At 55.5% G+C, this 11368-nt stretch overlaps 1 protein-coding gene and 1 long non-coding RNA gene across 2 annotated transcripts; both read right to left on the bottom strand.

Annotated features, from left to right (window-relative positions):
• Positions 1–3985: 3985 nt before the first annotated feature.
• On the bottom strand, positions 3986–5397 carry LOC309682515. Its single transcript, XR_014270122.1, has 2 exons — positions 5293–5397; positions 3986–5164 (listed from the first exon to the last, which is right to left on the bottom strand). It is a non-coding gene; the product is annotated as an uncharacterized lncRNA (long non-coding RNA).
• A 53-nt stretch (positions 5398–5450) lies between these two features.
• On the bottom strand, positions 5451–8457 carry LOC309682514 (guanylate-binding protein 1-like). Its single transcript, XM_082496607.1, has 6 exons — positions 8237–8457; positions 8019–8146; positions 7470–7579; positions 6951–7153; positions 6591–6833; positions 5451–6291 (listed from the first exon to the last, which is right to left on the bottom strand). Exons 1-6 carry the CDS (start codon positions 8427–8429, stop codon positions 5951–5953), a joined length of 1218 nt encoding a protein of 405 aa, XP_082352733.1. The 5' UTR covers positions 8430–8457; the 3' UTR covers positions 5451–5950.
• Positions 8458–11368: the final 2911 nt, after the last annotated feature.

Below are 11368 nucleotides of genomic sequence, written 5' to 3'. Positions count from 1 at the left end.
TTGTGATTCTGTAGTTACAGACGCCACCACTGTAGGTATACCCAGTCCCTGAAATATCTGTCTTGGTCGTTTTGCTGTAGTCCAAGGCTGGGTGTCCCAACAGAAGACATGGACCTGCTGGAGGGGGTCCAGTGGAGGCCACAAAGATGCTGCGAGGGCTGGAGCCCCTCTGCTGGGAAGACAGGCTGGGAGAGTTGGGGGTGTTCAGCGTGGAGAAGAGAAGGCTCCGGGGAGACCTCAGAGCCCCTTCCAGTGCCTAAGGGGTCTCCAGGAGAGCTGGGGAGGTCCTCTGGGTCAGGGAGGGGAGCCATGGGACGAGGGGGAAGGGTTTGACACTGAAAGAGAGGGGCTTTAGGTGAGATATTAGAAAGAAATTCTTGCCTGTGAGGGTGGTGAGACACTTTGAGCAAACTGGGCTGGTGGAAGGTGCGGGGATTGGAACTAGATGGTCTTTAAGGTGCCTTCCAACCCAAACCATTCTACCATTCTATGATTCCTTGTCCGAACTAGCAGTAGTCTGGTTCAGGCTCCAAAGGATGTAGAGGTCTAAGTCTTAACCCGGCCAAGAACAAAGTAAGCTGTGTGTACAAGGCCTATCATGCATACTTTTCCCATCGCAAGTCATTTGACTACAAGCCCCCTCTTTAGGCATGGACTCAGAGAATCACTGAAGTTGGGAAAGACCCTTAAGACCATCGAGTCCAACCGTTAACCTGGCCCTGGCAATCCCCCCACTAAACCATGTCCCCAAGTGCAACGTCTACTCGTCTTTTAAACATCCCCAGGCTATTTCCTCTTGTCCTATCGCTTGTCACTTGGGAGAAGACACCAACTCCCACCTCACCACCACCTCCTTGCAGGCAGTTGTAGAGAAGGCCTCCTTTTCTCCAGGCTAAACAACCCCAGTTCCCTCAGCCACTCCTCACAAGATGTGTTCTCCGGACCCTTCACCAGCCCTTCTCTGGACATACTCCAGCACCTCAATGACTTTCTTGTTATAAGGGGCCCAAAACTGAATACAGGATTTGAGGTGGGGCCTCACCACTGCCGAGTACAGGGGCACAATCAGTGCCCCAGTCCCACTGGAAACACTATTCCTGACCCAAGCCAGGGTGCTACTGGCGTTCTTGGCCACTGCGCACAGTTCTGGCTCATATTCAGCCGGCTGTTCACCTACACCCCCAGGCCCTTTGCTGCTGGGCAGCTTTCCAGCCACTCTGCCCCATGCCTGTAGCACTGCCTGGGGTTGGTGTGACCCAAGGGGAGGACCTGGCATGACAGCTTGAGTGATCCTTTTTTGATCTCTTCCTGCTGAGCAGCTGCCTGCATGGCCATGCTCTTCCCTGGAGCTGGGACACCTCTCAAGGTTGCTCCTTGTGGCAGAAACCTCTCACCAACTGCAGATCCTTGGTAAGGGACCAATGTTGCTCATAATCTTGCATTATAGCACACCAAGGTTTTGTATTGCAAACTTTGATTCTGAATTGGTAGTTTTGAATCAGTGTCCTTCGTGCAGTAGGTAATCGAGGGAACCTTGCCACTGAAGTCATTCTTTATAACATCATATTTCAACAAAACCATTTTTGCTGATACCTTTAGTAGTGGTTCTTTAAGATGTCTTAATCTCCTGTCCACCACAAATTGGCATCATGGACAGGACGTTAAATCTGATCTGATCAGGGTGACCAAGTAGGTCAGGGGAGTGATGCTTATAAAGCACAAGAAGAGGCTGAGAGACGTGGGTTTGCTCAGACTTAAGGAGCAAAAGGGAGACTTCGATGCCATCTTCACTCAGTGGGAGGTGACGAGAAGGAGGACGTGGAGCAGCGTGGCTGTAGAGACATGTACAGAGCCCTTACACTTCTCTGTGTGATCCAGAGCAAACTTTGCTGTTCTCAGTGAGATTCATCTCACCTGTCTCTGGCAACCACAGCACTGATGTCCCTGCCCACTGGCCCACCTCTGCTGCCTTTGCAGGTGCTGGGATGCTTCTCCTCAGGAAGAAGGCAAACAGGGTTGAGAGGACCATGCTCATTTGCCAACAGCGGGGCACAGCTGGACCCTGTGCACCTGCTTTGCAGGAGGAAGAGATCCTGACTGGGAGGACAATCAGCAGATCAGCTCACCGCAGTCTGCCTCAGGGAGACATTTTGGGGCGCTCTCCTTTCAGAGGCAAAGCCTGAAGGCAACTCAACTCATACCACACACCAGGTCTGCATGGCTTGGAGGCAATGCCTGCTGGCCCCAGGGCCAAGGCTGTGAGGAGGAGAGCACTGCTCATGTGGGTCAACAGTTGGCTGAGGACTTGGTGTTGGTGATGGGGTTAGGGGCTCACCCACCACGGGACCCTGTATGCAGATCAGTGTGTGCCTGGCAGAGATGGGATTCACCGCCCCAATAGGGCAAATGAGTCTTTGACCTTGTAAGGGAGGCTTTGAAGTAAGGGTGAGAGGGAGAGGGCATCCAGCAGCGTGTGAGGGAGTGGCAGAGAGGGTCGATGAGCAAAGCTCCAGGGTGATGTGACAGGAAGGGATTGAAAAAACAATAAAGGAGACCTTAATCAGGTCACCTCCAACACTTGTGTGTAACAAGGAAGCGCCTCCGTGTCACTGTGATGGAGAAATCCCCAAAGCCTCTCCAGGAACTCAGCATGCTGGGGTGCCTCTCTACAGTCTCTGCACATTAATGCACGTGGCACGGGGAATTAACGTGAGGAGGGAGAGATCTGTGTGCAGTTGCCGGGCTACGATCTGGTTGGGAACGCAAGATGGCCGTGCCCAGAGGGTGGTGGTGAATGGAGTTCAATCCAGTTGTTGTGCAGTCACAAGTGGTGTTCTCCAGGGCTCAGTGCTGGGGCCAGTTCTCTTTACTATCTTCATCAATGACCCGGAGGAGGGGATCGAATGCACCCTTAGTAACTTCGCAGATGACACTAAGCTCGGCGGGCGTGTTGATCTGCTTGAGGGTAGGATGGGTCTACAGAGGGATCTGGACAGGCCGGACCGATGGGCCGAGGCCAATGGTATGAGGTTCAAGAAGGCCAAGTGCCGGGTCCTGCACTCGGGTCACACCAACCCCAGGCAGTGCTACAGGCTTGGGGCAGTATGGCTGGAACGCTGCCGGGGAGAAGAGGGCCTGGGGGTCTTTAAAAGGTGTGTAGGTGTGGCGCTTAAGGACCTGATTCATTGGTGGACTTGGCAGTGTTAGGCAGTGTTGGGCGAAAAGGCTTCAAGTTATGCCAGGTGAGGGTTAGACTAGATATGAGGAAAAATTTTTCACTGAAATGGTTATTAGACATTGGAAGGGGCTGCCCAGGGAGGGGGTGGCTTCGCCATCCCTGGAGGTGTTTAAAAAAGGGGTAGACGTGGTACTTGGGGACATGGTTTAGAAGTGGTTATGCCAGGGTAGCTTAGTGGTTGGACTTGATGCTCTTCAAGGTCCCTTCCAACCTCAGCAATCCTATGGTTCTATGTGGTGGGACGGCTCCCAGGACTAGAGTGTGGCAAGGGAGGGTCTCACGGTGTGGGGGCTCAGGAGGGCAAAGAGCACCGGCACAGGAGCCTGTGGAGGAGCAGAGCCTGGGCTTTGTCCTCGGGAGCTTCCCCAGGACCTTGCTGGGTGAGCAGGGGCTGTGCTCTGCAGACCTTCCTCTCTCACGGGCAGACCTCCCCTGCAGGGATGGAGTGCCCACAGCGCAGGAAAGTCTCTCCAGGGGCTAGTGTCTCTGGCATGGCGGGGGTGACTGCCTTTGGAGCAGCCCCTCTGTCCAGAAAGAACTCAAAACCCTCTACTCCTTCACCTTACTGCAACGGTTAGTGTCCCTGCTTCTTCTCATGCTGCAGGTGAACATTTCATTCCCTGCAGGGAAGAGGGACACCCCTTTGCCCATGGGTGTCGTGGGTTGACCCCGGAAGGCAGCTAAGCCCCACACCACTTGGGGGATGGAGGAGACAATGGGAAGGGTGAAAGTGAGACAACTCATAGCTCACGATAAAGACAGTTTAATAGATAAAGCCAAAGGTGCCTGTGCAAACAAAGCAAAAGAAGGGATTCATTCTCCACTTCCCATCGGCAGGCAGTCAGCCACCTGCAGGACAGCAGGGCTCCATCGTGCGTAGCGGTGACTTTGAAGACAAACGCCGTAACTCCAAACATCCCCCCTCCCTCCCGCTTTCCCCCGGTTTCCATTGCTGGGGCACAGGCTCATATGGTCCGGGATATCGCTTTGGTCAGTTGGGGTCAGCTGTCCCTGCCGTGTCCCCTCCCAACTCCTTGCCCACGCCCCACCTACTCCCTGGTGTTTGAAAAACAGAAAAGGTGCAGACACGCTTCGGTGACAGCTAAAACAGGGGGGTGACACCAACAAATCCAAAACACACAACCACCCCGGCATCTAAGGAGAACATTAACTCTCTCCCAGCCAACCCCAGTACAATAGGGGGGACACCTCCCATGAACCCTCTGTACAGCAGCCACCTCCTGCTGTACCACCCCAGACACCCTCGGGAAGGGGCACTTGGGGATCTCTTGGGTTCAAGATAGACAAGAGGCAGCAGCTTGCAGATGGGGTGAGCGAGCAGAGAGCACGACAGCCCTCTCGGGACAACTTCCTCATCGCTTCAGAGGGAGAAGAGCCTCCCGAAGGACCAGGGTGGGAAGAGCTACAGAACAGAGGATGGCTTTCACCCACTGCTCCCTGGGTCACGGGCTCCCTCTTTCTGGGTCCCTCTGCCCAGGACCGATGCCAAGCAAACCAGGTAGCGCCCACCACAGGGATTCCTGCTCTGCTCACAACCTCACAACGTTCCCCATGCCTTCAGATGGAGGGAGAGAGCAGGTGCTCTGGGAGGGAAGAGGACAACAGCTTCTCCTGGAGGAGACACGCATGAAAGCACTATCTACAGTGCAGTACAAGCGAACACTGAGGTCACTTCTCTACTCTACGGCAAGCGTCTTGCAGGAAAGGCTTTCAAACTTTAACAGAATGTTACATGGGCACAATACACACCTCTCTTACTTTGTGACTACAGTCTTGGTAAATATTTCAATGCTTTCATAAGGGAATACACCATAAGCGAGGCATTTGACAATATACTCTCTCTATTCATCGCCTTCCACTGGGCCTCCCACGCCTTCTGAGCTCTCTCATACTGCTCCTGCACACCTGGGGACAGAGGAACAGAGGTGTTGCAAAGGCGGGAGCTGAGCCCCCAAGCTCCCAAGGACTACTCTTGTCCCCCCACCAAGCTTGGCCCTCGACAGGCAGTGACATTTCTGCCCCCCAGAAGTTACTTTTCAGCTCCTTGTCCTTCTCTGCCAGGGAGAGTTGGGTGTTGACGATGATTTTTTCCAGAGCCTCTAGGCGCGGGAGGAAATCCAGCAGGACAGCATCAGCCTGCAGGAGCACAGATAGAAGAGGAATCGGGGGCAGAAAGAGCAGCAGGGGGGAAATGGTTTCCTGGGGGAAGGGGATGGGACGTGGAGCCTCTCCCCTTGAAGGGGAGCTGCTCTTGTGCCTACCTTCACCCCCTTGCCAGGCAGCTCCCAATATTTCTCCAACAGTGCCTGCTGGTCTGCTTTGAACAGCTCATAACCCCCTGACACACTGTAGACACCAGCACTGATGTTTTTGTCTATGTCTTGGTAGAGGTTCCAGAGAGCAGCCTCGCAATTGCGACGGGACACCTCCTCGTTGGCCTTGCAGAACGTCGCCTTGATGGCCTCCACCTGGCGCTGTCCAGAAAGATGCAGAGCAAAGGCATCAGCCCAGGCTGAGCTGCGGCCGCCACTCATATCCTAGGAAAAATCAAGCCCTGTTTCCACGGAAATTGGAATCTCCATCTGTGGAGTGATCACTGGCAGGTGAGTGATGGGGAGGGCACTGTGTACCCACAGACATCTCTGCACCGAGTTGCACGGGAGAAGAGGGCATGCCAGGCACAAGAATTAGTCAGCAGGATAGGGCAAATATGTCCCTGGGGAAATCATGGTTGGGCTGGGGAGCACCTACTGTAAGATCTGCCTGGAAATGGCAGATGTCATCCCCGAATGCCTGTTTCTGGAACAGCTCCAGTGCCTCCCGCTCGCACTGGCTGTGCAGATCCAGGAGCTCCTCAACGGTCTCCGTCGGCAGCTGCGCCCGCTGATCCATCAGATCATGGTACAACTTCACAGCCTCTTCCAGTGCCGCTGCATTTGCAATCTTGGCCAGGGCGAGCACCGCACTCTCCAGGCATGGCACTGCCCCGCTCTGGATGGCCTCCACGTAGGCCTCTGCCAGTTTCCCCAGCACTGCCAAGGACGACCGAGGATGAGAGATCGGCAGCCCCAACACAACCCAGGCTCCCCTTCGGCCCCGGCTCCTGCCATATCCCTGCTGCCTCCCTGCCAGAGCCTGCCTCAACTTCTCTTCCAAACTCTTTCCCACCCGCCTCCAACACCCAGAACCTCCAAATCCAGAGGCAGGCACAGCAGCCAGCAGAAAACCTCTCCCTTTCCCCACCGGCATCATTTGACCCTGCATTTGACCCCTCCCCAGACACAGTGCCAAGAGCTGCTGGCCACCCAACCCTCTGGACAGCCGTACTCACACGTCCCTGTTATGATGCCGCCACCGGGGATGGTCTTAGGTGAAGACTTCTCCCAGATGTGCCTGCAGAATTTCTCCGCCTGCTGCTGGAATTCAGGATTGATCTCATGATCCTGAAGCTCCTCCAAGCGGATCAGGTCCCTCTTGTGGGCTGGCTGCTCAAAAACAAAGCACTTGCGATTTGGAAAGAGCTGGCAGATGCATTCCCGGGGCTCATTGTAGCGCTGGATCTCTGGGCTGTTACCTGTGGGGTAAGGGGACACGGAGCAAGTTCACTGGGATTGGGCTGCTCTTGACTTACCCTGAAATGCCGCTGAGTCTGGGGCTGGACGTCTCCAGCAGCACAGCACCATTCCCTTACCAGCCTTCAAATTCAGTGCCATCTCCAAGTAGTCATCGTCAGAGATTTCCTTCCCATCCACCTCCATCTGCAGCGTGAAATCCCGGACAGTCCAGACAAACGTCGGGAAGAAGGAGACAAACTTTTCGGAATCCTTCCGTTTATCGTTACTCTGCTCGGGTGCTGCTTTCAACTTGACATGCTCGGACAGCTTCATCACATAGCTAGGGAGCTGGCTAAGGAAAGAGGGAGCTCTGCTCTGAAGGCAGGGGCATCGCCATCCTGCAAGCCCCCAGCACTTCATGGGCAAGAGGGGAGACTCTGCGGGGACAGACAACTGCAGGGAACCACCGGTAGGAGGAGGGAGAAAAAGCCTCAGCCCTCAGCTCCACCACATGGCACTCCTGAGGATTCAAAGCACATCACTGGGCACCACCAGAAGGTTCTGCCACTGTCAGTAGGAAGTAGCATTTGTCAAGCCCTTGCCCACCACACAGGCAGAGGAGGGCATCCCTGGTGCTGCTGTCCCACCAAGGATACTGCAGTTGCTCCATGGCCTGCTGGTCAATGGTGCCTCTGCTGTTGTAGATCAGGGTGCTGGAGAGCAGTACGGTGAGCACAAAGATCCAGGTGTCGTTCTTGGTGTAGCCCTGGAACAAGAACCCATGGCTCTTGTTAACAACACTCCCAAAGTCTGAGCAGAACCCCAGAGCCCCAGACCCTGAGCACCCCTAACCAACATGCCATGGCAAGCCCAGTGTTTGGAGACATCCACCCCCATGCCACCCCCATGTCTTTCTGCAGCCGCGTTATCCTCAACTCTTTACTCTCAGGGTGCCACCACACCTCTATCCAAGTGCTCCCTGAGCTCCCCATTCCCGTTCTGCTGCTCTTTGCCAGAGAAGCAGAGGAATTTGGCACTTTCTCTACCCCAACCGCCTTCCCCGTGGCCGCCGGCTCTTCCCAGCACACAGGCTGAAGGCCTCCACCGGTGGTGGGAACACCTGCACTCTGGTCCCCGTGGCTGGGCCCTCAAGAGCTTCCCCAAGTGCTGGGAATGCACAAAGGCAGCTTCCGCCTCTGCCACACCTTCTCCACGTCGCCCAGCCCTTCAGTGTCCAGCAGCACCAGAGTGTGTCCAGGCTGGCAGGGGTGAGGTACACACCACATCCAGACCCCTTTGGTGTGGGACTGCAGGCCGCAGCCCAGCGAGAAACCTGTGGGGAGGACGCACAGCTCTCCAGAGTGCTACATAGAGAGGGGGAAACCCAGGTACCTTGGCCAGCCGGGGCCGGGACCTCCCTCACCTTTCCTCTGACCAGCCAGCCTGTTCATGAGGTAGGACTTGCCAGTGCGGTACAGCCCTGTGATGCCCACCACCACCACAGGCTGGGTGATCTCCGACAGCACCTGCAGGGCCTCCTGATGCACCACCAGCCTCTTCGTCTGGCTGTTCTCTATGAGGCAGACAGGCTCCGGCATGTGCACTTCAGATGCCATTGCTGACGCAAACGCAGCCTGCGGAGGAGACGGCGAGACGGCATGCTTAACAAGGTGGGGGCACCCCACAGTCCAAACAGGGACAGTCCTTATCACCCTGCTTCATTTCTCCAAGCCAATCATGCTTTGCATCAAATTCCTTCCACCACACCTCCTCTTTTGGCCCATCGCAAGCGATGCTGCCAAGACAACGACGACACTTAGAAGAGGTGCACAGCCCCTTCCCGTTGGCCACACAACAGGAATGGCTCAATTCCACAAAGCCCACAGGGATCATGGCAGTGCTCTGCATTGTGTCCTGAACCCCCCGTGGAAGTTTGCTGAGTGCCGAATTGTGCAGAAATGGGTGTGGGACAGAGCAATGGCCTCAGGCAGGGCTCTAGGGCAGAGGAATGGCTGCAGAGTCAGAGCAGCACCAAGGGAAGGATAGGTTAGGGGGTGAAATTCAAGCTTCTGGGAGCTGCCTAGGAATGTCTCCATAAATTTCTCATGCCTGACCCCCTCAAATCCCCTCTCACCCCCCGCTGTGCCTCTCACCGGGACATGAGTGCCTGCACAATGTGCAGTTAATTTTCAGCAGTAAGAAGAGGCTTAGCTAAAACGTGAAGTTCCTGAACACAATTGGTCCTGTTTTACCTCAAAACGCAACCACCATGACAAGCCCCCGCACCTGTGGCTTCCCGGGTCAGAAGGAGGCATTCCGCAGCCCCAGTGTGCAGGGCTGCTTGCCCGGGCTGGGGGGAGGCGTGAGGGGAAGGGACTCACCGCTGTCTTCGTCCCCTGTCCGGAGCTGCAAGAACTTTGCTGCAGCCTGGGTCCTGCCCTGACTTTTATCCTCTGCACTTGGCCAGCGGCCCCTCTCCTGCTATTCCGGGAAATCAGGGAGTCTGTGGAGGAAAATGAAACTCAGGATCTGCGAGCAAGAAAATTAACTCTATCCCAGCCAAAACCAGCACAGAATCACAGAATCACAGAATCACAGAATCGTCAGGGTTGGAAGGGACCTCTGGAGATTATCTAGTCCTACCCCCCTGCCAGAGCAGGGTCACCTACAACAGGTTGCACAGGACAGCGTCCAGGCGGGTTTTGAACGTCTCCAGAGTGGGAGACTCCACAACCTCTCTGGGCAGCCTGTTCCAGTGATCCACTACCCTCAAAGTGAACAAGTTCCTCCTCATGTTAAGACGGAACTTCCTATGTTCAAGCTTGTGCCCATTACCCCTCGTCCTATCAATGGGAACCGCTGAGAAAAGACTCCTCCCATCCCTCTGGCATCCTCCCTTTAAGTATTTGAAAGCATTAATAAGATCCCCCCTCAGTCTTCTTTTCTCTTGACTAAAGAGACCCAAGTTCCTCAGCCTTTCCTCATATGAAAGATGTTCTAATCCCCTAATTATCTTCATAGCCCTTTGCTGGAGCCTCTCCAGCAGATCCCTGTCTTTCGTGTACTGGGGAGCCCAGAACTGGACGCAGTACTCCAGATGCGGCCTCACCAGGGCAGAGTAGAGGGGGAGGATGACTTCCCTCCACCTGCTGGCCACACTCTTTTTGATGCACCCCAGGATGCCATTGGCCCTCTTGGCCGCCAGGGCACATTGCTGGCTCATGGTCATCCTGTTGTCCACCAGGACTCCCAGGTCCCTTTCCACAAAGCTGCTCTCCAGGAGGTCAGCCCCCAACCTGTACTGATGCATGGGGTTATTCCTCCCCAGATGCAGTACCCTACATTTACCCTTGTTGAATTTCATTAGGTTCCTCCCTGCCCAACTCTCCAGCCTCTCCAGGTCACGCTGCAAAGCCACACAGCCTTCTGGCGGGTCAGCCACTCCTCCCAGTTTAGTGTCATCAGCAAACTTGCTGATAGTACACTCTATCCCTTCATCCAGATCATCGATGAATACATTGAACAGGACTGGACCCAGTACTGACCATTGAGGGACACCACTTGCTACTGACCTCCAACTAGACTCTGCACCACTAACCACAACCCTCTGAGCTCTATCTGTCAGCCAGTTCTCAATCCACCCCACTGTCCATTCATCTAGCCCGCACTTCCTAAGCTTGCATGTGATAACCTTCTTTACATCCAGGTGCTTTGAGATGATAAGAATGAACAAGAAGTCGGGAACGGTCACCGCCACGACAGCTGACCCCCAACCGACCATTTTGCTTTGTTTGCACACACAGCTTTTGCTTTGCCTATTAAAACATCTTGATCTCGACCTATGAGTTCTCTCCCTTCTGATTCTCTGCCCCATCCCACCCGGGGAGGGGCAGCCACCGGCTGTGTGGGGCTTAGTTGCTAGCTGGGGTTAAACCACGACAAGCCCCAGCTATCACCAGCCCCTCCCGGGCTCCAGCAAACCCCACGCACAGACGTGGAGGCAGCACAAGGGCTCAGCCCATGCCCAGACCCAGAAGCTGCCCCACGGCAACCTCCCGCACCCCCCGCGACTCACTGTGGCAATGGCCAGCTCCACACACACTGCCCACTGCTGGGCTTTGAATCCTCTCTGAGGACCTCACAAGCACTGCCCTCTTCCAGGCAAAGCAAGGCGATCCCCAGGGGGGGACAAGAGGCTGCCCCTCATGTCACGGGCACTCCCTGCACAGTAGGGAGGAGAGGAAACGTTCGGGCATAGCGCCCCAGCTTCGGCCAGTCCTAACGCGCGTGCAAAGCCACAGGGGGGTGAACACCCGCTCCCAGCCACCCATTCCTCTTGCTCAGTGCCAGAGCCTACGGAGACGTTTGGGCCACCTCCTCCTCCCACCCGCTTGGGTCCCTGTCACTTGCTGGGGACCCCGTGGCTTCCCGGGGTCAGAAGGAGGCATTCCGCAGCCCCAGTGTGCAGGGCTGCTTGCCCGGGCTGGGGGGAGGCGTGAGGGGAAGGGACTCACCGCTGTCTTCATCCCCTGTCCAAGGCTGCAACAGCTTTGCT

The sequence above is a fragment of the Vanellus vanellus genome (assembly GCF_965231255.1).
Source record: "Vanellus vanellus genome assembly, chromosome: 30".
Lineage (NCBI taxonomy): Eukaryota > Metazoa > Chordata > Aves > Charadriiformes > Charadriidae > Vanellus > Vanellus vanellus.
The sequence above is the reverse complement of the archived record's forward strand: the minus strand, read 5'-3'. Positions and strand labels throughout refer to the sequence as shown.

Coding starts and splice junctions, on each gene's coding strand:
- LOC309682514 (XM_082496607.1), bottom strand. CDS start 8,429: ATGGCATCTGAAGTGCACATGCCGGAGCCTGTCTGCCTCATAGAGAAC. Junction 7,154..7,469: donor CAGGCCATGGAGCAACTGCA/GTATCCTTGGTG, acceptor CCAGCTCCCTAG/CTATGTGATGAAGCTGTCCG. Junction 6,292..6,590: donor CGGCATCATAACAGGGACGT/GTGAGTACGGCT, acceptor CGTCCTTGGCAG/TGCTGGGGAAACTGGCAGAG.